At 39.1% G+C, this 25,910-nt stretch overlaps 3 protein-coding genes across 4 annotated transcripts in view; 2 read left to right on the forward strand and 1 right to left on the reverse strand.

The window, feature by feature from the left end:
- The window catches only part of LOC127801132 (brefeldin A-inhibited guanine nucleotide-exchange protein 1), a 42,630-nt gene extending 35,375 nt beyond the window's left edge, over positions 1–7,255 (forward strand). The window contains 9 exon segments of the mRNA XM_052336001.1: positions 114–447; positions 704–1,126; positions 1,676–1,965; positions 2,305–2,578; positions 2,996–3,498; positions 3,697–4,018; positions 4,701–5,064; positions 5,504–6,162; positions 6,500–7,255. Of these exon segments, the coding sequence (XP_052191961.1) occupies positions 114–447; positions 704–1,126; positions 1,676–1,965; positions 2,305–2,578; positions 2,996–3,498; positions 3,697–4,018; positions 4,701–5,064; positions 5,504–6,162; positions 6,500–7,099 (3,769 nt within the window). The 3' untranslated portion in view covers positions 7,100–7,255.
- A 172-nt stretch (positions 7,256–7,427) lies between these two features.
- Positions 7,428–9,908, forward strand: LOC127801134 (3-hydroxy-3-methylglutaryl-coenzyme A reductase-like). The gene is made up of 3 exons (XM_052336005.1): positions 7,428–8,680; positions 8,769–8,950; positions 9,081–9,908. Exons 1-3 carry the CDS (start codon positions 7,710–7,712, stop codon positions 9,668–9,670), a joined length of 1,743 nt encoding a protein of 580 aa, XP_052191965.1. The 5' UTR covers positions 7,428–7,709; the 3' UTR covers positions 9,671–9,908.
- A 239-nt stretch (positions 9,909–10,147) lies between these two features.
- The window catches only part of LOC127801133 (AT-rich interactive domain-containing protein 6-like), a 41,175-nt gene continuing 25,412 nt past the window's right edge, over positions 10,148–25,910 (reverse strand). For both annotated transcript variants that reach the window (XM_052336004.1, XM_052336003.1), the window contains exons 7-14: positions 23,204–23,296; positions 19,394–19,519; positions 19,150–19,201; positions 18,998–19,073; positions 18,335–18,401; positions 18,191–18,241; positions 10,676–10,768; positions 10,148–10,473 (exon numbers count right to left, since the gene is read on the reverse strand). In XM_052336004.1, the coding sequence (XP_052191964.1) occupies positions 10,369–10,473; positions 10,676–10,768; positions 18,191–18,241; positions 18,335–18,401; positions 18,998–19,073; positions 19,150–19,201; positions 19,394–19,519; positions 23,204–23,296 (663 nt within the window). In that variant the 3' untranslated portion in view covers positions 10,148–10,368. The remainder of the gene's footprint in view (positions 10,474–10,675; positions 10,769–18,190; positions 18,242–18,334; positions 18,402–18,997; positions 19,074–19,149; positions 19,202–19,393; positions 19,520–23,203; positions 23,297–25,910) is intronic.

Raw genomic sequence — 25,910 nt, forward strand, 5'->3', positions numbered from 1 at the left:
TTGTGTAAATATGCTCATGCTATTTTTCCATTGTATCAGCTCCCATATCATTTTGATAACTGTGGTTTCTTCAATTGTATTTAAACTATTTTAATTCCATCAGATATTTGCAGGACTGTCAATGGTCTTCTGAAAACTGCTCTAGGACCGTCTCCTGGTTCAACTACCACTTTGTCTCCAGCCCAGGATATTACATTCCGGTTTGAATCTGTGAAATGTTTGGTTAGGATCATCAAGTCAATGGGAACATGGATGGATCAGCAATTGAGAATAGGAGATTTTTGCCCATCAAAGAGCACTGATAATGGCAGTTCAGCAGTGAATTATACGAACTTTAGTGGAGAAGAAGGCACTCTCCCTGATTATGACATGCATTCAGAAGCAAATTCTGAATTCTCAAATGCTGCTACCCTTGAACAACGCCGGGCTTACAAATTAGAGCTCCAGGTTAAATAATGGTTTACTTGAAGAGAGAATAGCCTTATTTCCATAATGTTTTCTAATGCCAGTTATACATTCTGATCTCTTAATGTATCAAACTGGTGGAGGATGGTTGGGATACATTCTTAAGATGCATAAGAAACTTTTATTACCTTGAGAACTTTCTTTGCTATAAAATTGTTTCTGATTTCCTTTATACAGTTTTCTGTTCGCATAAGAAATTTGGTTTGGTTGTGGTGACAACTTTACTGTTTATATGCAGAAAGGTGTCTCATTGTTCAACAGAAAACCTTCCAAGGGAATTGACTTTTTAATAAGCACAAAAAAGATTGGCAATTCTCCTGAAGCAGTGGCTTGTTTCTTGAAGAACACTGCTGGCCTCAATGAAACTGTGATAGGTGACTATTTGGGCGAAAGGCAGGAGTTTGCTTTAAAAGTTATGCATGCTTATGTGGATTCTTTTAACTTTGAAAGAATGGATTTTGGTGAAGCAATTAGATTCTTCCTAAGAGGCTTCAGGTTACCTGGAGAGGCACAAAAAATTGACCGTATTATGGAAAAATTTGCTGAACGTTATTGTAAATGCAATCCAAATTCCTTTACAAGTGCAGACACGGCTTATGTTCTTGCTTACTCTGTGATAATGCTCAACACAGATGCTCACAATAACATGGTAAAAGATAAGGTGAATTGCCTGAACTTGTCTCCACCATTTTCTACTTTTGTCATTCATATGTATTATCCTTTGGTCTAACAAATTTTTTTTCACTGTTTGATCTTTCTAATATTACTTCTCTTTCCTTTTTCTGTGCAAAGGAGGCTTAAGCCCTATTCATATTCTTTTCCTTTGTCACTGTTAGTTCTCTACTGAAACCAAGAAAAACATAGTAATTTGTGAACAAATACTGGCTTTCAATTCATCTTTTACTTTCTTGTCAATGTCTTTACTGTATCTTCCTAAAGACAGTATCTGCCATTTATATAGGTTTTCTGTTTTTTGTGATTGTTTGACTAAATATTTCTTTCCACATCTATTCCCAAATTTTGATTAAATATTATGAACCAGGGAGTTCAGATATACATGTGCTATATATGGAATCATGGATGTTGAAATTTTGTTTCTTTTTGACAAGAAAACGTTGATTATTTTAATAATTAAACATTGGAATTGTTTTTCTTTTGTTTTTGTTTTTTTGTTCTGACTATGTTCTATATCACATTTTTGGCCACTAAGATGACGAAGGCTGATTTCGTTCGGAATAATCGCGGGATTGATGATGGCAAGGATTTACTGGAGGAGTATTTGGGTGCTCTCTATGATCAAGTTGTGAAAAATGAAATTAAGATGAATTCCGACTCCTCTGCACCACAGAGCAAGCAGGCAAACAGTCTAAATAAACTATTGGGCTTGGATGGTATTCTCAACCTAGTTTGGAAGCAGACGGATGAGAAACCATTGAGTGCAAATGGGCTTCTTATTAAGAACATTCAAGAGCAATTTAAAGCAAATTCAGGAAAATCAGAGTAAGATATAGACTTCCAAAGTTTGATTTATTCACTGTCTTACTCTTGTTTCATGGTTACTCTCTTTTTTTAGGTAAGGTTGTCTGTATGTCAAAAGGCTGGGAGAAAATATATTCTGGGTTTGTTTTTTTGGGGGGTCTAGGGTGGGGGGAAGTTGAGGTTGAAATTTTCTTTAACTATTGAATTAGAAGATCTCAATAGGTTGTTTAATGGATGATCATAACTTTGATTTCTTCCTGCCTGTATTTGTGGCCATACTAAATGTCATGAGCTTCCAATATGTCCTTTCCTCTATTTTGGAGAAAAGCATGATGGAGTCAATCCCATTTGCTGTTGCAGGAGCGTTTACCATTCTGTCACAGATGCTGCAATATTGAGGTTTATGGTGGAGGTCTGCTGGGGTCCAATGCTTGCAGCATTCAGTGTGACACTTGATCAGAGTGATGACAGGACTGCTACTTCTGAATGCTTACAGGGCTTTCGACATGCTGTGCATGTCACTGCAGTGATGGGTATGCAGACCCAGAGAGATGCTTTCGTTACAACTGTTGCCAAGTTTACCTACCTTCACTGTGCTGCAGACATGAAGCAAAAAAATGTTGATGCTGTCAAGGTGGTTGTCCTAATATATATATATATATATATATATATATATACGTATATGATTTGAAAGCATATTTAGGCAGTCTTTATAGCAATATCAAGAGTGAAATGAGTGTTTCTATGTTTTGGTTAACACTATAACCTATGTGAATGTTTAGGAGTGCTTGCAGAATGAGTGTTTGCATGCTATGTCCCTTCCCATTTATTACAGTCTGCCTAATAGATCATCCTGCCTCTTATCTAACGCTATTATTCTCTCTCCCCCCTATATTGAAGTTTTAATTGGTGGCTAGATTACCTCTGTATATGGAGTTATTGCACTTTAGTTCCTTATCCAGCACCGATACCAAGTGCTTTTTGTAGGCAAGTTCTTGTGATACACATTCACCAACATTTATTTTTGATTTTTGATTTTTACTTTTGGCAGGCAATAATATCAGTTGCAATTGAAGATGGGAACTATCTCCAGGAATCTTGGGAACATATCTTAACATGTCTCTCTCGATTTGAGAATCTACAACTGTTGGGGGAGGGAGCACCATCTGAAGCTTCATTTTTCACTGTATCCAATGAAGCAGATGAGAAAACACTGAAGTCCTCCACTGCTTTTCCTTCTTTAAAGAGAAAAGGATCTCTCCACAATCCAGCTGTGATGGCTGTTGTTCGAGGGGGTTCATACGACAGTACTAGCATTGGAGTCAATTCTTCAGGGCTGGTAACCCCTGAACAGATTAATAACTTCATTTCAAATTTGAATCTGCTTGAGCAAATTGGGAATTTTGAGCTGAATCATATATTTGCTCATAGCCAAAGGTTGAATAGTGAGGCAATTGTAGCTTTTGTGAAAGCCCTTTGCAAAGTTTCCATGTCAGAGTTGCAGTCTCCAACAGATCCTCGTGTATTCAGCCTCACAAAAATAGTTGAAGTTGCGTAAGATTCTAGTCTCTATCTCCGTGGTTTTGTCTCCATTATCTCTAATCTTTATAAAAGTTTCCTGATTTCAAACATTTCCTGAAGATGTATGCTGCATCTTTTGCTTACAACTTAAGCGTCAAGGAGATATGGGGTCAAACATGCAATCACACCATATTTTCTTTTCTTTTTTCTTTTTTCTTTTTCTTTTTGCAGGCACTACAATATAAACAGAATCAGATTGGTGTGGTCTCGTATATGGAGTGTTCTTTCAGATTTCTTTGTGTCTGTTGGCTTGTCAGAAAATCTCTCTGTTGCAATTTTTGTCATGGATTCATTGCGGCAACTTTCCATGAAATTCTTAGAGCGAGAGGAGTTGGCAAACTACAATTTCCAAAATGAATTTTTGAGACCATTCGTAATTGTGATGCAGAATAGCAGCTCTGCTGAAATCAGGGAGCTAATAGTTAGGTGCATTTCACAGATGGTCCTCAGCCGAGTCAGTAATGTAAAATCTGGCTGGAAGAGTGTTTTTATGGTATGTAAATCTTTACAATCATCTTTACCAAATAGAAACTCCTTTTCTTCAGAAGCACCAATATGAACACGCAAGGATACAATGTGATATTGGCAGTGAAAAAATCATGGCATGACATATTCAATATATGACCAAAAAAGTACATATTTATGTATGTATGATTACAGCTTCCAACAATTTCCTATTTTTATTGCCCTTGTGACATTTTCTTAATTTTCCAAAAATAGATGGTTTATGATACTTGATCAAGAATCTGACTACTTCCTTCTATAATATTAGAAATGGCTCTGTTGAAGTTTTAGTTTGGAAAAAGGGGGGGGGGGGGGGGGGGGGGGGGAGGAGAGAGAGAGAGAGAGTGTGGACAGAACTCAGAAGTAATCTGTCCGGGTAAAGAAGAGTTGTATTAAAATTACATGGATTCTCTTATTTCCACCCGTAAATTCTTAGTCATTTTCTGGCTTGTATATGATCTTGAAGAGATTACTGGTCCAGCTTATTTAGAATTACTCTTTTAGATTATGATGCTTTTATGCATTAGGTCTTGTGCTACTGTATAAAAGGTCGAACGAGTGCCTGCATGTAACTAGTGTGTTTTATTCAAATCGTCCTATCTGAAATGGTTGATAATTAAATTGGTCCCTGCAAATATACTGCATTTCACATCTACCTTCTCTTTTTCCAGGTTTTTACAGCTGCTGCTGCCGATGAAAGGAAGAACATTGTCTTGTTGGCCTTTGAAACCATGGAAAAGATAGTACGGGAATATTTCCCTTATATAACAGAGACCGAGGCTGTGACCTTTACTGATTGTGTTAGATGCCTCATCACCTTTACAAATAGTAGGTTTAACAGTGATGTTAGCCTCAATGCTATTGCTTTTCTCCGGTTCTGTGCTGTCAAACTTGCAGATGGGGCACTTGTTTCCAATGAGAAGAGCAAGATTGATGATTTATCTGTTCCAGTAGGAAATAATGATAATTATTCAGATAGACAAATTGTCACAGATAAAGATGATCATTCATCCTATTGGGTTCCTTTGCTTGCAGGTAACTTTTTCCCTTAACATTCCAGGCAAGACAATTTTTTTTTTTGGCTCAAAGTCTAAGACTTTTTCCTCCTAGAAAGATTTGATAAGAAACCTTCTTTTGATCAATGACTGAAAATAATTGATCATACTTAAAAACCAGTACAATTTACTTCTATCATCTATTTTTGCTTTTTCATTAGGAAGCTTTTTCTTGCCTTATCATGATGTCCATGTTCTAATTAGAAGAAGCCACGTATTTTATTCATCCGTATGCAACAATGCCACAGCCTTTATAGAAATCCCTGGAGAAGTACCTGTGCCATTTTAATTTACATTGCTTCGTCTATGTCTTGTGAGGGTCATATTCTTACATTCAGTGTGATACTTTCTTGATTGACTAGGGTGGATATATGCTTTTCCTCTAAAGACGCACATTATTTTTGTGAATGTTATTTCAGGTTTATCAAAATTAACCTCAGATCCAAGATCAGCCATCAGAAAGGGTGCTTTGGAGGTGCTTTTTAATATTTTAAAGGATCATGGTCATCTTTTTTCACAACCATTGTGGAACAATGTTTTCAATTCTGTAGTTCTCCCCATATTTAAATGTGCACGTGATAGGAAAGAAACCCAAACGGGTGATGACCAGCTTTCTGGTGGAAGTATCTGGGATCCTGAAACCTCTGCAGTGGCTGTTCAATGTCTAGTAGACTTATTTGTCAGTTTCTTCAGTATGCTGCGGTCTAAACTACATGGAGCAGTGTCAATACTGGTGGGCTTCATAAAAAGTCCTGGTCAAGGTGCGGCAAGCACTGGGGTTGCTGCACTTACCCGCCTGGCGGTTGAGTTGGGAGACAGACTTTCTGAAGATGAATGGAGAAATCTATTTCTTTCTTTGAAAGAGTCAGCTGCTGCTTCATTGCCAGGATTTTGGAAACTTGTGCGAACCATGGATACAACTGAGGTCCCGGATGTTGCTAATTCTTATAATGATTCAGAAATGGCTTCTGATCATGAATTGAGCAATGAAGATTCTGAAGATGACAACTTGCAGACAGTGGCATATGTTGTTTCACGAATGAAGAGTCATATAGCAGCACAGCTTCTCATTGTACAGGTTCTCTATCTCTCTCTCTCTCTGCGTACATATATATGTTGCTAATTCTTGCTGTGTGCATCTCCTAGATGTTCCTTAATATATAAAGATCTCAAATTATCAATAACATGTTCCCAATTACTAGTGTAGTGCCTGTATCAGAACACGATTCCATGGGGCATGTTCGTCCTTACTGGGTTTCATGACACAACAATGGAATGTATTATTTTTTTAGGGTCTTTATTTATTCTCTGCCAAAGGAGTACATAAGCTTCACGGAGTAGAAGCTTTTGAATTTTCACAGTTTGCGTATTGATTTTGCTTCAAGATCTCGTCTCATGTTTTGCGTGTGGCGCAGGTCATTACCGATCTGTTCAAGATGCACCAGCAGTACTTGACATCGGGCAACATCAGGGTCGTTGTCGATATACTTTCGTCGGTTGCATCGCATGCCCACCAGCTGAACTCAGAAATGGGGCTTCAGCAGAAGCTGCAGAGAGCATGCTCAATCCTGGAGATCCCTGAACCCCCAATCGTTCACTTTGAAATCGAGTCCTACCAGAATTACCTAAATTTCCTGCATGATTTGATTGTGAATAACGGATTGGTGTCGGAAGAGTTGAACGTAGAGCCGGAGCTTGTGTCGGTATGCGGCAAAGTGGTGCAGATATACCTGGAGTGTTCGGGGTTGGAATCAGTCCGCCGGCAGCAGCAGCAGAAGGTTCACTGGATTCTGCCCTTGGCTTCAGCAAGAAGGGAAGAGCTGGCAGCCAGGACTCCTCTGGTGGTGTTGGCATTGCGGATCATGAGCGGATTCGTTAGTGATTCGTTTAGGAGGTATGCATCACAATTATTCCCATTGTTGGTTGAGCTTGTGCGGAGTGAGCACAGTTCGGGAGAAGTGCAGCGTGTTCTAAGCCTCATTTTCCAATCATGTATAGGCCCCATAGTTCTCTAACTGTGATAATGTTTTTTTTTTTGTTTTTGGGACTCAAAAAGTGAAAGCTATAGAGAGGATGCGCCCCCTCCCCCCCAAGCCACAGCGTAATTTTGCTTCTTTCTCTTGTTTTCTTGTAACGTAATCTTCCAAATTAATTAAACCATAATTGTCCAAGAGTGGTACTGGGACTACTTAATTGTTGGGAGATGGGAAAGTAAGTGGTAGTAAATAGTTAAGAAGAGTGATAAGATAAGATGGTAAGAATTCACTCTAGGCATGTGATGGTGAGGGAAGAATGGGCAGGCAGGCTCTAAGTGAAGAGCAAGGAGGCCTGAAATGGCTCTTCTGATGATGATGACCCAACACCCAAGCCAGCCAGCCATATGGGGTGTGTTCAAAGCAAGGAAGGATGAGTGAAGGTAACCATTGTTTGATATTATATATATTGTATACCGTGTGTGCCCGTGGGTGTCGTCATCCACTTGTAAGTAGTAACCAGCAATGATAGCCAATGGCAACAGCCCATAGATTCCTTGCTTTCGCCCTTTGACTCCATCACAAGTGCAGCCAAGCCGCCACGCCATTCTCACTATAAATATGTGCAGTATCCACTACTAGCAGCACTACTATGTGCCTCACTCTCGGACTATACATGATGGACGCCCGCCGTCGATTACCGTCGTCGCTGAATCCCAACCCCAACAGCAAGGCCTCCTCCTCCGCCCCTTCTCTCCACCACCACCACGACCTAGCCGCCAGCGCCCTCTTCTTCTCCCTCTTCTTCTCCCTCCTCTACTTCCTCCTCCTCCGCTGGCGCGACAAGATCCGCAACTTCACCCCTCTCCACCTCCTCTCCCTCTCCGAGATCGCCGCCCTCCTCGCCTTCCTCTCCTCCTTCCTCTACCTTCTCCGTTTCTTCGGCATCCCCCCCCTGTTATTCCACTCCTCCCCCTTCACCACCTGCCGCTCTTCCGACGACGATGACCTCGACCTCGACCTCCATGACGACATCACCCTCCTCAACCTCAAGGACCTCCACGCTCGCTCCCCCCTTCCCCCACTGCCAGTGCTCGCTTCTCCCAAGGCCAAGCCCCCCCTTATAATTCCTTCCATGGACGACGAGGACGAGGTGATCGTCGATTCAGTGCTCGCAGGCACCACTTCCTCTCATGCCCTCGAGTCCCAGCTCGGCGACTGCTACCGAGCCGCCGCCATCCGACGGGAGGCGCTGCAGAGGACAACGGGCAAGTCCCTCGCCGGCCTGCCGTTGGATGGCTTTGACTACGAGTCCATTCTGGGCCAGTGCTGCGAGATGCCGGTTGGCTATGTTCAAATCCCCGTGGGAATTGCGGGTCCCCTGCTGGTGGACGGAAGGGAGTATTGGGTTCCGATGTCCACGACGGAGGGCTGTTTAGTGGCCAGTACCAACAGGGGATGCAAGGCCATTTACGCCTCCGGCGGCGCCACCAGCGTCTTGTTGAGAGACGGCATGACCAGGGCTCCCATTGTCAGGTTCCCCACAGCCCTGAGGGCCGCCCAATTGAAGTTCTTCGTGGAGGACCCCCGCAATTTCGAGGCTTTGGCCCTTGTTTTTAACAGGTAATTGGCGTCTTTGAATTCTTCTTGATTTCTCTACTTCTGCTCCGAAAACTAATTATTGTTTTTAAATTTGTTGGGTATTTTGCAGGTCAAGCCGATTCGCCAGACTCCAGAGCATCAAATGCGCCATGGCTGGGAAGAATCTGTATATGAGGTTCTCCTGCAGCACGGGTGATGCCATGGGAATGAACATGGTGTCCAAAGGGGTGCAGAACGTTTTGGATTTCCTAGGGAATGACTTCCCTGACATGGACGTTGTGGGCATCTCTGGTAATTTCCTTCGGATCAGAATGGAATGAATTCCCAGTTTTCTAGAGAGAGAGATATTAAAATAAAAATAAAAAAGAATAAGATTTGGTTCTTCTTTGAAATGGTTTATAATTGAATGTGTTAATCGCAGGAAACTTCTGCTCCGACAAGAAGGCTGCGGCTGTGAACTGGATAGAAGGAAGGGGCAAATCAGTTGTATGCGAGGCCATCATCAAGGAAGAAGTGGTGAAAAAGGTGCTGAAGACGGATGTCGCCTCCTTGGTGGAGCTGAACATGCTCAAGAACCTCACTGGTTCTGCAATGGCGGGAGCCCTGGGCGGGTTCAACGCCCACGCCAGTAATATAGTATCGGCAATCTACATAGCTACTGGGCAAGATCCGGCGCAAAATGTGGAGAGCTCTCACTGCATCACCATGATGGAAGCCGTCAAGGATGGCAGGGACCTGCACGTCTCCGTGACGATGCCCTCCATTGAGGTGGGCACGGTGGGAGGAGGCACCCAGCTCGCATCTCAGGCGGCGTGTTTGAACCTGCTTGGGGTGAAGGGTGCGAGCAGAGAATCGCCGGGATCGAACTCGAGGCTTTTGGCCACTATTGTAGCTGCATCTGTTCTTGCCGGGGAGCTGTCCCTAATGTCGGCGCTTGCAGCTGGGCAGCTCGTCAAGAGTCACATGAAGTACAACAGATCATCTAAGAGAGAAGATGGTTGTAATTTTTAGGCTTCATCCTATTCCTAGCTCAAGCTGAGCTGAGCTGAGCAGCAGCATGTCATGGTACATGCTAGTTCTGTTTCTTCATTGCATTGGTTTTTAATTTGGGTGGTCCAGATCTACACACACACACACACATATATATTTATCATAAAATGGTAATTGTGGGGGGGGGGGGGGGGTTCACGAAGAAGCCTCTCGCTCATTGTTTGATTTGAGTAAAGATGATGATGCTGTCTTCTTAACAGTTTGTGCTTTGTAGTGTTGATCTTTAATGAGACATGAAATTTAGTATTCAAAAGAAGAAGAATGAAGAATACCTACCATCAATTAAATAAGGATGCATCAATCCTATAAATAAGGATGCATCATCAATGGATCATTGCATTCCCATGATCCATTGATGATAATATATATCGCCACTAGACCCACACACGCACACACACACACAGCCCCATGCCCAATTAAGGACACGCCAAACCACAATAATTCCTCACTATTCAACTACGTTGTATATATCATACTGGTTGAGTTAGCTACATTGTAAAGCTTCAGTTCCACGCACTAGCGCCCCAAGCATAAAATGCATCCAGTTGCTACTTATGTATATATCTAAAGCCTATAATTTCTTCCAAGAAAACTCCAACTCTCTTCCCAGAGATGGTTAGAGCAATTTATGCACAAGAAACATAATACACCCTACACATCTAAAGATCCGGCTGCTCAAATGGAACTCGCACAAACAGCTGCCCATGTAAGGTGACCACAGCAGAGGTCTGATGAGGATCAATCCTAGAAGGTAGACTGACAACCTACAGAAGCAAGAAAACGATAACAAATGCATTATTTATATAGTTCAAACAAAACAGTTGACCTCAAAGCAGATATGTTCCAAGTATATATCTCTACCCCTCGCAATTATGCCAGTTTCATTCATCTGATTTTAGTACGCTTTAGACCAGGCTTCGATTTTTGCATTATATACACGCTTTCAGAAGATAAAATAGTACAAACCTTTTTGAATGGAGTGACGCCCCAAGGATTGTCCAATTGCTCTGGCTGACCAGATATAACCAAGCGCCCTGCTGGATCAGACTGGACTCGAACCTGATTTTCCCAAAGAAACAAAGCATGTTTAACACACCAGCTGAGACCATAAGCTGTATATTATAGGCATAGCAAGAGCATGATCCAAGATTCCAAGATGTGTCGTATTCCAGGCAGTTTCTTAATGGAAATGTATGGATAAATGAAAATTCAGGTACCATCAGAAATATAAACTAGAGCATGTCTCTATGAACATAAATGCAACAATTGATTGATTACATGCATCGAGTTCTATATAAATTTATTACTTAATAACGTGTACAGTCGCAATTTAATGCAAATGCGAGCTGAAATTATTGGACAATGGGAAGGGGGGGGGGGGGGGATACTGCTATCAATCATAAACTGTTCATTATCCTCAAATAACTTCGAGCAATTCAGCCAAATGGCCCCCCTGAAACTCAAGGACTCCTGCAACATGAATGAGTTCATGGAACAAATGATGAAGTCCCCATTGCCTTTTTTATATGAGTCGGGAAAGTTATCACTTCGCATGAGGCAGGAAAGTCATTTTTGTGTACAGCCTTACCTTTTTTCGTAAAGACTAAGAGATTTTGTTCCCACAATTGGAACCCATGACCCTCAAGTCACAAAAAAGCAACCTTACTGTTGCTGCCAATGCTTGAACTTGTATAACAAAATCTCAAAATTGCACCAAATGTGGCAGTGGCAGAAAGCAAGGGAAGAAGTGCAACTAACTATATTAAAAGGGGGCCAAAAGTCATTATATTGGTTTTGGCTTATCACTGAGGGCATCAAAGTTAAAAGAATTTCCTATATTTAATAACCTCCTTTGTACAATCCTGATTTTAATTCTGTCAGTTTAGGCATATTATTACAAGTCTAAATTAGGGTTCTCCAGGTTTAACCAGGATTCTATTCTTGAAAATTTTCTGTAATTTTCTTAGTTTTCACCTCAACAGGGATTTCGATTATTATTGATTTTCACAAAACTAAAGTAAGTTCTCTTCCCTACAATTTAATCAATATTACTGAAGTTATCTCCAATTTTTGTTAAACTTATATGTGAGTTCTCTATTGTTGAGGCCTTTAGTATGGAGTTCTACAAGAATCAGCATGCTAGAGTAGAGTTGTACTCCTAACATTCAATGTGGACCAACTAATTTGTGTCTACCTATCTCCTTATTCTGATACATCACGATCCTAATAAAGATATGTTAAAAGGGAAGTTCTAGAAAATTCAAAAAATAAATAAAATAGAAACAATTAAAATTATATTAATAAATTGCAATGTGAATACAGAAACAACAAACAAAAGCTTTACAAGGATGGTGGTTTAGGGAGCAACATTTTTCAATTTAACAACAGAAGATAGAAGATCTAGATCAGCAGAAAGAAACCTCACTTTCTGCAATTCAATATTCTTTCTCTGTCAGCTTTATAGATATCTCCTAATGTGATGCAAAACAGTAGAAAGTAGGGAAACAAGAAAATAAGCTTGAGATGAAGTAAAGCTGACAAAAATTTTTAACTTAATATTTATGTGTTCATTTTTAGTGTCATCTTTTAGATTTTTCATTTGCTAAAAATCTGCAAACAGAAACACAAAATATTGTATGATTTTTGTGCTTATGTTCAACTTTTTGATATAATTATATCATTATTGCAAATATATTAATAAAATTAATAACTATATTATTTCTTAATATAATTACATTTTCAATTATGATACATTAATCAATATTTAAAAAAATATGAAATTAATCAATGGTTAATTAAATTAATATAATATATTAATAATATATTATATCATTTATGATGACAAAAAAGGAAATTAGGGTGGAACCACCATTTTGGTGTTTCCATGTTTTGGCACTTTTTTGAGTTGAGTTTCTATGTATTTGAACATAGAACACAAAATCAAACATTATTTTTGGTTTTCATTTTCAAAATTTTGGAAACCAACATAGAAAATAGGAAACAAACACAAAATCAAACAGGTCCTAAGTAAACAGAGTTAGCTGCACCCTTGCTGCACTCCCGTTCACACCTTTTTCTGTGTACAATTTCATCTCTCATACAAGGAAGATCTAAATTCATTGGTGCCTCTTGTTTCTATAGCCATAAACTATATTGAAAGCTCTTATAGAAAACTATATCGCAAGCTTTTCTTCTACACAAATTTTCATCATTCACTTAATGACCTTCATTTAATCAACAATATGACGAACCTAACTGCCTTGTACCATAACCTTTTCTTCACAAATTTTAAAGTTTTATTATTTCTCACCCTTGTGTCAAATTACATGAACAAACAAAAAATTAGATTCAAAAAGCATAATCCTGTCATGTTCCTAGGGCAATAGAGGGCAATATTGTAATAAAGATATAATACTTGTTAGAATTACAGTTGTATTGCACATGGGTGCAATGGTTGTGAGGCTATAAATAAGCCATTAATATAGGAGAAGAATCATCTTTGAATTGATAATTGAAATCTCTCATTTCCCTCTCTTGAATTCTCTCAATCTCTCTCCAATTTCTCTCTAATCACTCTCGTTCTTTCCCTCTCTTTCTGTTCTTCCCTAACTTCCCCCATATCTCCTCCGATCTAACTTCCCCAATTCCTCCCCAATTACCCTTAAACATGTTATGAACCCTAGGTTCATGACAATTGGTATCAGAGCAGTTGTTCTTCGGCTGCTGTTCATAGGAGGTTCCAACGGTGTTTCCAGCGACTTCAGAAATGAATTCAGGCACAGTCACTTAAATTCTGAAATAGCTTGAAGTAATACAGGAGACGATTGATTTTTGGAAAGGATTCCGATGCATGAAGGTGATTTATGGCTGTCGTAGCACTTAGGTTTGGAATTCGACAGCAGTCTAGCCAAGTGAATTCTGATCGGTTATAGGCTATTGCTTTCCGATGTGATTAATTGCCAACGCCGAACTCTCAGTTGGAATTGTAGAGGAAAAGTACAAGGTTCGATTGGTGAAGGCGGAGCAGCAGGTTGATTTGCTGCTATTCTCTGAGTTGTATAGTCCATCAAGGAAGGTGAAGCAGAGCCGGTAGATTGCGACTATGGTAGGTGGTGTATAGAAGCGGTTTCAATGTTAGTTCGGGTGACTTTGGAAGCTGTGAGTAGGGAGATCGCAAGTGGAATTGAGAGCGAGCCAAGTGACTGCTAGTGATCTAGACAGCGAATGCGATTTAGCAAGGCGATTTTCGTAACTTTCGGTGCGAACTTGGAAGCAAAGTGGGAGGTTGACTCTCGGCTGCAAATCTCAGTAATTCTTGCTTATAATTGACTTGCAAAGCAAGTCAAGCAATTTCCGGCTTGAATCTGACAAATTGTATCGAGTCTCGACTACATCAGAATCGATCAGCATAGAAGACAGATTCTGCTGGGCGATTCTAAATTGGAAGGCGACTTGAAGGACTGAGGGAATCGAGGAAATTGTTGCAACAGGTTCGGCTTGAAGAGGAATAACACTTGCAATTTGCCACTCCTAGAATCAGAGTCGGAGGTGAGTTAGGTTGCTGCAGGCCGTTTTTAAGGACCGAGGGAGTCACAGGAAGTTGATTCTTGGCAGATCGGTTGCCGGCAGTTGCTACAGTGGCAATCCAAACAAAGTCGCTTGAATTCCGAAGCCGAGCCAGGGTCCTTTGGCCATTGGACGATGATTGGGTGTGGGTCGTGGCCGTCATAAGTCTTGATTGGTGGCGGCAATTGCAACAAATCTTAGGTTGTTGATTCTTCCTTCCATCGCTGCATAATAGTTTCAGCTCGAAGTAGTAGGTGAATTTTGTTTAGAGACGGATTCCTCCAACTTCGTTGCTGTGAGTTCCGATTCCCGAGGTTGCTAATTTCCAAGTCGGAAGGCATTTGAGACAAGAATAGGAAGCTTTGGCAGCAAGCGAGCCAAGAGGTGGTGCGATCTGCTAGTGGAGGAAACTAAATTCAGGCACTAATTCCAACGGAAGTGGTTTCTTAGCTATCAATCCTCGAGGCGATCGATTATCCACCAGCTATTTAAACTTTGATGGCAAATGATATCGGGATGAAGCACAAGGAATCTCAATGGCAGTAAGTGTCGGCAAAGATGACAACGAGGCAAAACAGTATTGGATCTGTAGAATCGGCATTGGAAAAGAAGTTGAATAGTGTTGCCAATCTATTGCAAGAGGAGATCAATCACAGGCGTGAAATTATTGATGACTTCAGAAATTAGATGAGGGACCAGTGCATGATAATGTTCGCCAGACGGAATCAGGTTAGATTACCTGCTTGTTTGCTTTCTAGAGAATATTCTGATCCGATTATTATAGAGACGCTACCAAATCCTACAACTACTCCTTACTGTCCTCGAAGAACTAGAGCATAACCTAATTTAGTGGGGAATCCTTACCTCACTCATCCCTAGAATCGGAACCCCATGGACAAATCTCAGCGTCCAAGGTAGGGGAACAAAAATCTTGTTCCAAAATGGGATGTTAAAATGTCTAAGGCAAAAAAAGATGAGGAGGGCGTGGTAAAGGAAGCATCACTGCTTCAGGAGTTTCCTAAAATACAGCAGCCTAAGGAGGGTTGTTCAAAACGATGGGAAAATGATTCATGGCATACCTCTGACTGTGGGCAGAAGAAGTATTCTAGTTTAAGCAAAATTAACAAGGCGGAAAGCTATAACAATCAGGTTGCTAGTGCAGCCTATCCAAAGGAACCAATGGAACTTTTTGAAAAAGACGTTCATGCAGAGGGATGTTCCGACAAGCACAAAGAAAAAAGAGTTGCTGAATTATTTGCATGGAATCAAGAGATTCCAGCTGAAACTGCAGTCAATATTAAGGAAGCTAGCGCTATAACTGAAGGGAACCTATCATTGATAACTCAGGATGCCGGAGAGGAAAGGAGGGTGGATAAGGAGATTGGTGTGAACCACGTTTTTCAAGGGCGTGAGGCTGATGACTCGGTTGAAAAACAGCCTATAAATCAGATTGGGAAAGGGAACTGCTACAAAGATGACTTCCTTGCAATTGATATTCCAGCCAGGGTTATTATCTCATTAGATAACCCGATTATAAATCATGTTTGGGATGAAGGTTGTGATGGAGGCCTGGTTTCAGCCATTGAGGAACCTGTGGGACTTTCTCGTCACTTTCTATGCAACCAGTATGTCCGGACAGCAGGGGCAAGGAAATTTTTGTCCCTTACTATTGTTGGAAATGGTATGCTTGGAGGTATGTCCTTAGCTGGGATATCTTCTAATGTTGTGAAGATGTTTGGATTTAATAAGGAAGTATGGGGACGGCTTGTAATTGAAGGACAGCTACCGAAAAGAATTGATTCAAGCTGTAGGATCGGAAATGAGGTTTTGCATAAGTTGGACAATGCCAATTCTCAAGGAGGGTTACAGTGTTTTGCACTGATAAAGCAAAATACTGTTTTGGAGATGCAAGAGAGCATGGCTTCAGCAAATAAATTCCTAACAAGATTTCAGCTAAGAAAAAAGGCTAAGGAAGCCAAGAGTTTTGTGGTGGAGAACAAAGCTCTTGTTGCTCTGTTCATTCTTGCTACAACCAGAATTGCTGCAGCAACTCCTAAATATGACACTTCTACATTGCTGCATGTAAAGGCGTTTGCGAATATCGTTGCGAAGGGTGATGAAATATTCAAGGACATGAGAACCATTGCAAATTTGTTATGCTTACAGAGGTTTTTCAGAACTTCTCCATCCAAGCTGTGGAAGAGAAAGAAAAAGCATACTAGAAGCTGTGGAGGTTTGGCATTTCTTGGGGACAAGAAATGTTTCAAGGCAGGGGAAATTGTCATGTTCCTAGGGTAATAGAAGGCAATATTGTAATAAAGATATAATACTTTTTAGAATTACAGTTGTATTGCACATGGGTGCCATGGCTGTGAGGCTATAAATAAGCCACTGTTATAGGAGAAGAATCATCTTTGAATTGATAATTGAAATCTCTCATTTCCCTCTCTTGAATTCTCTCAATCTCTCTCCAATTTCTCTCTAATCACTCTCGTTATTTCCCTCTCTTTCTGTTCTTCCCTAACTTCCCCCATATCTCCTCTGATCTAACTTCCCCAATTCCACCCCAATTACCCTTAAACCTGTTATGAACCCTAGGTTCATGACAAATCCCTAGAGCCTCAAGCAAGAAAAAGAAAAACACAAACAAACAAACAAATTTGAAAACCTTAATCCCAGCCCAAAAAAGAAAAAAAACAATTGAAAACTTTAAGCCAAACTGCCTCAATAACTCATCTCATGCACTCACTTTCTAGAACCTTTGCTTCTAAATTGACAGTTCTTATAATGCTAGTAGGCATTATGTCCACCCCTCTCCGTGTGTGTGTTCACACATTTTTAAGAAAAAATACTAGATGATACTATAATGGTATATGATAAATAAAAGAGTGCTATTTCTATATACTGAAAGCAAATATAAATTTTTGATGGCATGTGGATGTCCAGAGGGTAACAATCTTATGTTTGTTTAAACGTAGAAAAACAGGTAGCAACTGTGGTGGTGACATCGGCGAACACTTTATTATTATTATTATTATTATTATTATTATTATTATTTGCTAATCCAGTGAATACTTTAAGAGGACAAGAATTCACAAGGTGCAGAGAATTCCAATTGTGAGTAGAATCTTGTTGGGTTTTTGCATTGAGGAATCTGTCTAGAAGATTAAGAAGACAGTAGATCCCTTAAGCGAATGAATGTGGCTGGAAATTCTAAGTTAAAGAGAAGTTAACTTAGGTGTTTTATTATAAGGGTTAGTTTAGTCTTTGTGTAGCCTAAATTAAAAGACCGTAAATAATGCCTCTTATAGTCTATAAATAGAAGGAGTTGGCAAGGCAGTCGGACATAACAAAACTATCCTTCATTTTGGTCTCTGAATGCAAGTGAAATTGCTGTAAAGAGAGGAAAGGCTTTGTGAGAAGGAGAGTTCTTTGTAATCTGTGTGTGTGGCAGTGTACTCTGTGATAGAGGATAGGGTTCTTGAAAACTGTTTTTCCCGGATTTTTAGTGGATTGGTCTCGTGCCTGGATGTAGGGCTGTGTTTGCGGCCTGAACCAGGATACATCGTGCGCCTCTTGTGTTGGTTTGGTTGTATCTCTTTCATTCCTTTCATTGTTAAATTCTGTTCTTGTATTTTACAGTTTATATTTTCTGTTGTTAGTTGATTTCAGGTGAGGAGTGTTGAGACAATTGGCAAAACAAAGTATTGAGAGTATCTAAAGAGCTCCTAATCTTAACAAATCTGATCCAAGTCTGGCTCCAACATCCAGGATTGAAATTAGTTATTGCCAACCCTGACATAAAACCATCGCTACGCGCTTCATGCCAATTTCAGAAGTTACAGAAACATTATGTCACAGATAAGAAAAATGATCAAACAAAAGTGATGAACAGGGAGAATTTCTTCTACTAACCTCCTCACGCAAAAGCCCAGGAACCAAAGCATATACCTCAAAGCAGTCTTTCTGCATACTCAACAAAGTAAAATTAGTTAAAATCCACAGAGACCATACACCATACACCATGCTATACAGAAGAGCTACGCAAGACAGACATACAGTTCTCTGCACATTGATTTTTACCCAGTCAGCAGGGGGGCCAATTTCAACAACCATTGTATCAGATCTGACAAAAAGGAAGAATAAATTGGTGAAAACCATAACAATACAGTCACATAACTAAGTTAAGGTTGGTGGCACAGCACTCATAATATCAATAGACTTATAGAAGTTACATTAATAATACAAATTCATAGAGAAGAACAATGTGGAAAAAAGTCCCTCCATCAACTAAATGAAGGAATGGGACAGTCTTAGACTCCTTTGACATCAAAAGATTGAAGGAAAATTTTCTTTGCATTAACATGGTCCCCTTTCCAGTTATATTAGGATTATGTTCTTAACGTTGTTAAGGACAGATGGGACCATGTCCATCAGAAGGCCTTCTTAGAAGGCATGAATATTTCCATTAAGCAACAATAACGTATTCCATGGTATTACATTGAACTCTGGTATCACTAAAATTATAGGAGCAAAAAGTTAGTATAGGTTAAAAGAATCAATAGAAAGCTGTAGAACATTATCAGGATACTAGCAGTAAACACGGTATAAGAGGGGGAAAAAAAGACAAGAGTTATCTAGTAAGCAACTTATGTCAAATCACCAGGAAATTAATTTGCCACATCCAAAACGATCACAAAACAGAAATGTGGTGATCTTAACTGTGATTTAGATGCTTTCAGCCGTGCAGCTTTGACAGCACGTTCAACAGGAGATGCCTTTTTACGTTTAAGCAAACCTGAATCATCGATAAAAAATAGGAAACTAAGGCGCCTATAACATGGTAAAATGTAGACTAAGTTGAGAAATTATACCAATATTTTTAAGCTGCCTTTCACGTTTTGGTGTCGAGGTAGAGTTTTTGTCCTACAAAAGTTGAACATCATATTAATGAAGGGAGAAGAAAACACCACATGTCATCTTTACCTTTCTGTTTTTTTTTTTTTCTCTGTTATTAGTTTCACTTCTCAGCCCCAAGGGGGACAACTAAGAAACAGATAGCAAACCAACCAACAAGAAATATTTCCAGGGGGTATATCTCTGTTTTCCTCAACAAACCTTTATAATTGGGTCCCCAACTTCATTCCCAAGAAGACGGTGAGAGTGCCAACCCTGCATTGCACGAGCTGCAGCATCTCTTCTAGCCCGGCCAGTGCCAGATCGTGATGCTTGCTGCATGCCTGACTGCATAAAATAAGCTTGAAAGTGTAATCAGATATGAAGTCATACAAAGCCTTTATATCACAATTTGCTTGCCCGTTTACTAGTTAGATTTGGAAATTTACCATGAAGGATAGCCAAGAAATTTTAGCAACTGAAACATACAAATCATAAGTGATGAATTTGGAGGAGAAAATATTTTGTTACATGAAATTAAGTTATACATATATGAGGCACATATTCAGAAGTTGGTTAACATCACAGTAAGCAAATAACAGGTGTTACATGTGGCCCACAATCAGTACGGAGTTACTAAATCTTGATCCAAGAAAGTGTTAACATCAAGGCACATGAATAACTGAATGTACATATGTTACCCAACAACAATAACTTTAAAAGGTCAAAATTGTAGTCAACTTTGTCACTGGACTGCATAATTGAATCAAAACCTCTAATTACATTGTTGTTCCTAGTTTAGCTAAATATTGAGAAGGGTAGAACTAAAACAGAAAATTTCATGTAACTGCATCAACAAAATTAATCAAAGATTGTGCATCAACCTGGAAAACAGTTAAAAGTTGGCCTATCAAACAAAATGGCCAGCAATATATCTTTATTGAATGTTTTATTTAAAAAAAAAAAAAGTGCACAATGAACCCTGCTTTGTGAGGGTGAGTGCAGGGTCAGTGGAGTATGCAGTCTTACCCTTACTTTGCAAAGAGATGGTTTCCACAATGCTAACCCATGACCTCACAATCTCAAAGGAGCAACATTACTGTCACTACCAAGGCTTGCCTTCTAGTGGATGCTTATTTTGTTATATTTCATTTTTTGATAAGCAGTATTGGATATATTCATATGCTTTTCACATTTAGATTTGCAAAACAAGGAACATACACACTGTAATAGAAAATATAAAATATTCACACAGATGTTATTTCGCTTGAATAACAATTTGGGTTAGAAAAGGGAACAAAAATTTAAACAAAAAGTCATGAAATCGCATCCAAGGAATATACACATGGTAATAGATGTCTTGGTCATGTGACAAGAAGATCAATCCAGGCTCCCATGAGGAGAGTGGATGGAATAGGACGAGTCTTTAGTAAAAGAGGTAAGAGAAAGACTCAAAAAAAAAAAAATTTGAAGGAAACTCTTAGGCATAATACAAGTTATAAAGGCCTTATGGAAGATATGGCCATAAATAGAAATGATTGGCAAGCTAGAAATGTATTGACACACCTAGTGGGATTAGGGCTTGATATATTGTTTCTGCAGTTGCCAAGTGATCCCAACTAAAATGGAACAAAAACACAGCTAACCAACAGGGAGAGGTGAAAGAAAACTTCACAGAAAGGCTTTTATTTTCCTCATCTATAAAGCTGTTGCTCCTGCTTGGTCTAACACCAGCCTTCCAGTTCTTCCTTCAGCAAATGGAACTCATTCTCTTCGGCACAGATTGAGCAGACCTCAGAGGTCAACCACCTTGAGAGGCTCCATTCCATATAGTAGAGAAGCCACCACAACCACCAGTGCACGTTGCCTCATTCAACTGAATATGACTATTTCTAGCCCCTCCTCAATTCTTTACTTTGGTGTCTATTTGCCAATGATATGGTTTTGCACAAGAGAACAAAAGGGTAAGGGCTTTCCAAGGATTTCCAAAAGAACAAAAGAAAGAAGATCATCATAACACTCAAAGCAGAAAGGATCTTTCATAAAAGGCGATGCATGGGATGCTATCTTGGAGTGATAAAGAGGGATAGGAAAATTGACCAAGGTCATAAGGTAAGGCCAAATGGATTAGTGTAACTTTTAGGCACTTAAGTACCAAACACATTGCCAATGCCCTTCTAAATCTTTTAGTGGAACAGGATATGAGTAAACCAACTAGGAGAGGAAGAGCTAATGCTCTGAAAACCTACTCCAAAAGTGCTGTTCTGATCAAGGAAAAACAAATATAAATACATGTGAGACTTAAAAAAAAATAAATAAATACTTGAAAAAAATCCAATCACCTACACTGTTCAACTTGTAAATTATTTCATTACCTAAAACTTCAATGCTTGAAATAGCAAAGTATGGTAAATTACATTTCACTTGGGATAAATAGGAGCAGCCTCAATTTTAATCAAATCACTCCAGTCACCCTAGTATATTCGTTTTACAATATTCTTAAAAAAGCACAAAAGGAGGAATTTCAAAAACCTGCATGTCGCATGTCCCTATTGTTATAGACTCTTCCAATAGAATATTTTATGATCTTGAGTAATGAGAGTCTCCAGTACCAAATTAAAATACTAGTGGGAGGCAAAGTAAGGGCCTATACTCTTTGTTGTTTTCAACCCGTTTTGAGTTTTCAATTTTTCAAAACACTGAAAACACGTTCTCTTTTCTATTTTTAAAAACGCGTTTTTGAAAACAAGAAAAAAATTTGTAAAGAAAGCCCAAAACAACAAGGTGTTTTCAGTGAAAACACACTGAAAACTACCAAAACACAGAAAACACATCCAACACCACCCCCCCCCCACCCACCCGCTGCAAAGACCAAACCTCTCCTTTCTCTCCTCTCTTCTCCATTTTTTCCTCTCTTCTCTTCTGGCCGTTGACCACCACCGCCGCCGCCATCGCTGAGCTTCTGGCCTGTCGTCTCCTTTCTCCTCTTTGAGATTCTGGCCCGCCACTGCCATCGCCATCATCGCAGCCGATTGCTTCCACCAACAACACCATGACCATCGCTGTCGACCGCCCCCATCGCAAACCCTCACATCACAACCGACACCACCACACACCGCCGTTGATCGCCCCTTGTCTCCTTCCTCCTCTCTTCTCTTCTCTTCTGGCCCGCCACTGCCCACCGCCATTGACCAAAACCCTAGCATTGCGCCTTCCACCACCCACCGCCGTTGATCGCCCCCCATCTCCTTCCTCCTCTCTTCATTTCTTCCTGCTTGCTGTGGCTCCTCTCTCTACGATTTGATTTTTTTGTTATTTTGTTTTATTTTATTTTTTTGTTTTATTTTATTTAAATATTAAATTAAATATGTAATATAATTTTTTTTTTAAATATTTTTAAATTTTTGGATTATACCTATGATAATGTTATGTTATTTTGTAATTATAATTACATTCTTTCATTTCTAAAATTAAATTATCAATTATCTCTTGAATTATAGTTTAAAGTCTTTGAATTAAATTTATAATGTATTAATAAATGTTTATAATTTATTTTAAATCAAATTTATTTAACAAAATATTATAAAATAAATTTTCTCAAAATTTTAAAGTAAATGCATTTTCCAGTTTTCTATTTTAAGAAACAGTTTTTCAAAATGACAAAAAGAACGCGTTTTTAAAAATTTCAAAACAGATACTCAAAACACAAAATTGAAAATGAATTCAAAACTCAAAACTCAAAATTAAAACACAAAGAGAACACCACCTAAGCATTTGTATAGATTAAAACAATGTCTAATTTCCTTTCCGAAATCAAGTGGTATCTAAAGTTCTTTTTTCTTTTCTTCTTTTTTTTTTAATAAATAAATAGTATCAAAGTTCCTGGACATTTTTTGAATATAGTAATGGGATTGTGATCAAAACCACTAACAGAAACACGAACATTCTTGCTACAAATAAAAGAAAACATTCATTCTTGAACACATGAAAGAGCCTAGAATATGTAGTGCACAGTTACATGTATGAACTTACTGGATCACCAGCACTCACAGGCTCTGCAAAGGAAGCATCGGTAAATGGAAGCTCACCACTACGCATTTTATGTTTTTCATATTCTAGCAACGCCTACAAGAGCAAATGTTAGAGACTCCAAAAACTCAGGGAAGAATGAACAAACTGATGGAGTAACACTGGCTAAAACATGTCATATCCATAGTTGAAATATTTCAAGCAGGATGGAAAACTTGTACTTGAGATGACAACTTCCTTTCAAATGTACAAATAAGAACATCATGAGTTTTCTAGCAACAAAAAATATACCTTGATTAATATCATTCTATATGTGATCCATATCTAATCAAATGAAGTCTATTAAGCACAACATATAAATCAGAATAAACCAAGTTTCTGAATATTGTACCAATAATATACATAACCAACAGTATACTTCTGTTTTAGGCCTGTTTGTTACAAACTTGGAAGTAAAACTAGTATATAAAACCGAGTTTCACCTTGACCAGTCAAACAGCTTGTGAAGGTACCAAATCTCCAACTTTATTACATACTCAAGCACTTGGACAATACAAATTCATTTGCCCAATATCACCCTATTACAAACTATACCAAATACTGTGTAGTGTGCTAATCCTTGCATCTCCAGGCTTTAAGGCTCCAATTGAAATCATGGCAATGGTTATGTAAATGCACACTGATAACTAATACACACTGCAACCAAACCTAGAGTTGGCATTCAAAAGAAAGAAACACATTACAAGTTACAAATGCTAAGCTCCGCATGTCCTAAGATGCACAATCTGCTGTCATGTGCTAGGCAGAAGCCCTCCAGTGATTTATGTGCTCTTGCATTACAAGTAGCAAGCTGAGCTAATCAATTTGAATATCACTTGCAAGATATAGCACCCTTCCAATAATGCAATGCTGCCCACTTAAAGTTTTTAGCAAGCATAGCACAACTAAAACAAGAAACATTTATAAGCAACTAAACATAAACTAGCTCTTTAAGGTAATTCCCAATGTCAATCCTCCAAGCCATCCTTGAAACTACTAGCTAAGCGCCACTTGCCACGCCTTCATGAAGCCTACAAAATGCTCTTAGAGCCTGCTCTTAGAGCTAGGGCAAAGGCTAGGGCACAAACGGAAAAGGAAGAAAAGCTTTGAATATTACTCGAATATAAGAATGATCCAAAGACAACATAAAATAAGGCTATGCTGATTATATATACTCAGCAAGAGCCTAAACCATTGACATAACAGAGGCGCTAACATAAGTGCAAGACTAAGATTGTCTACTACAACATACAACAACAAATATAACATAATTAAAGAACAACACATCAAATACAATATTAACAGCTAGAAACAATAGCTTCATGTAATATTTTCTTTCACATTCCCCCTCAATTGAGACTCCCTTCTGACCAGTTGTTTTTCTGTAAATGCTTGAGAAGCTAAGGCTGCTTGAATAGGTGATACCTTTAGATTGAGTCCATCACACAAACACCGAAACATGTTCCTTGGCAATCCCTTAGTGAAGATGTCAGCTAACTGATGTATAGTAGGCACATACCGAATTTCAACCTCACCATTTTCAACCTTTTCTCGCACAAAGTGTACATCAATCTCAATATGTTTAGTGCGAGAATGAAACACCAGATTTTTAGTAATACTTTTAACAGCCATATTATCACTCCACGCTATTGGTGTTTGACTACACTGATACCCCATCTCTGAAAACAAAGACTTCAGCCATAATATTTCAGTCACCCCTTGAGTAATAGCCCTATATTCAACCTCTCCAACTAACCGAGCAACCATTGTTTGCTTCCTTGAACTCCAAACTATCAAATTGTGCCCAAGAAACACACAAACACTACTAGTAGACCGCCTGTTAACCTTACAATCAGCATGATCCGCATCGGTATATACAATCAATGGTAAATCAATAGGTGCTGGTGAGAAAAATAGGCCAAGACCAAGGATACCCTTGAGATACCTAAGCAACTTCTTACAAGCTATCCAATGCTGTTGTTTAGGAGAGGATAAAATTGACCGAGTTTATTGACTGCAAAAGATATATCTAGCCTAGTGTAGGTCAAATATTACAAGGAGACAATGATGGTACGGTATAGAGATGGATTGTCAAAGGAATCACCCTCATCAGTTAAGGACACAACAGAATTCATAGGGGTATCACATGGTTTACAGTCTTGCATACCTGCCTTCTTCAACAAATCCAAAGCATATTTAGACTATAAGATAAATTCCAGTGTGATTTTTGTGAGCTTCAAAGCCTAGAAAGTAATGAAAAGTTCCTAGAGTTTTTAGAGCAAAATTTGTGTCCAAATCATGAATAAAAGCTCCAAGGGTTGTAGAATCAAAACCGGTGACCAATATATCATCAACATACACCAATACAACTAGCACAAACTGAGAAATACCTTTAATGAACAGTAAGGCATCAGACACAGCCCTTACAAATCCCCATGACTACAAAGCAACTCTCAACTTAGTGTACTAGGCTCAAGGCGCCTATTTAAGGCCATAGAGTGATTTGCTTAGCTTACACACATGTGAGGGATACCGAGCATCAATAAACCCCTCGGGCTGAGACATAAATTTTCTCAGTCAAATCTCCATTCAAAAAGGCATTATTAACATCTACTTGTTGTATGTCCCAACCAAAGGTAACAGCTACGATGAATAGAACTCAAATAGTTGG

The sequence above is a fragment of the Diospyros lotus genome, chromosome 5 (genome assembly GCF_014633365.1).
Source record: "Diospyros lotus cultivar Yz01 chromosome 5, ASM1463336v1, whole genome shotgun sequence".
In the NCBI taxonomy this organism is placed as follows: domain Eukaryota; kingdom Viridiplantae; phylum Streptophyta; class Magnoliopsida; order Ericales; family Ebenaceae; genus Diospyros; species Diospyros lotus.

Excerpts from the sequence above, each read along its gene's own strand:
- LOC127801134 (XM_052336005.1), top strand. The coding sequence starts at position 7,710 with ATGTGCCTCACTCTCGGACTATACATGATGGACGCCCGCCGTCGATTA. Across the intron at positions 8,681-8,768 it reads TTGGCCCTTGTTTTTAACAG|GTCAAGCCGATTCGCCAGAC; the intron begins GTAATTGGCGTC and ends GGTATTTTGCAG. Across the intron at positions 8,951-9,080 it reads GGACGTTGTGGGCATCTCTG|GAAACTTCTGCTCCGACAAG; the intron begins GTAATTTCCTTC and ends TGTTAATCGCAG.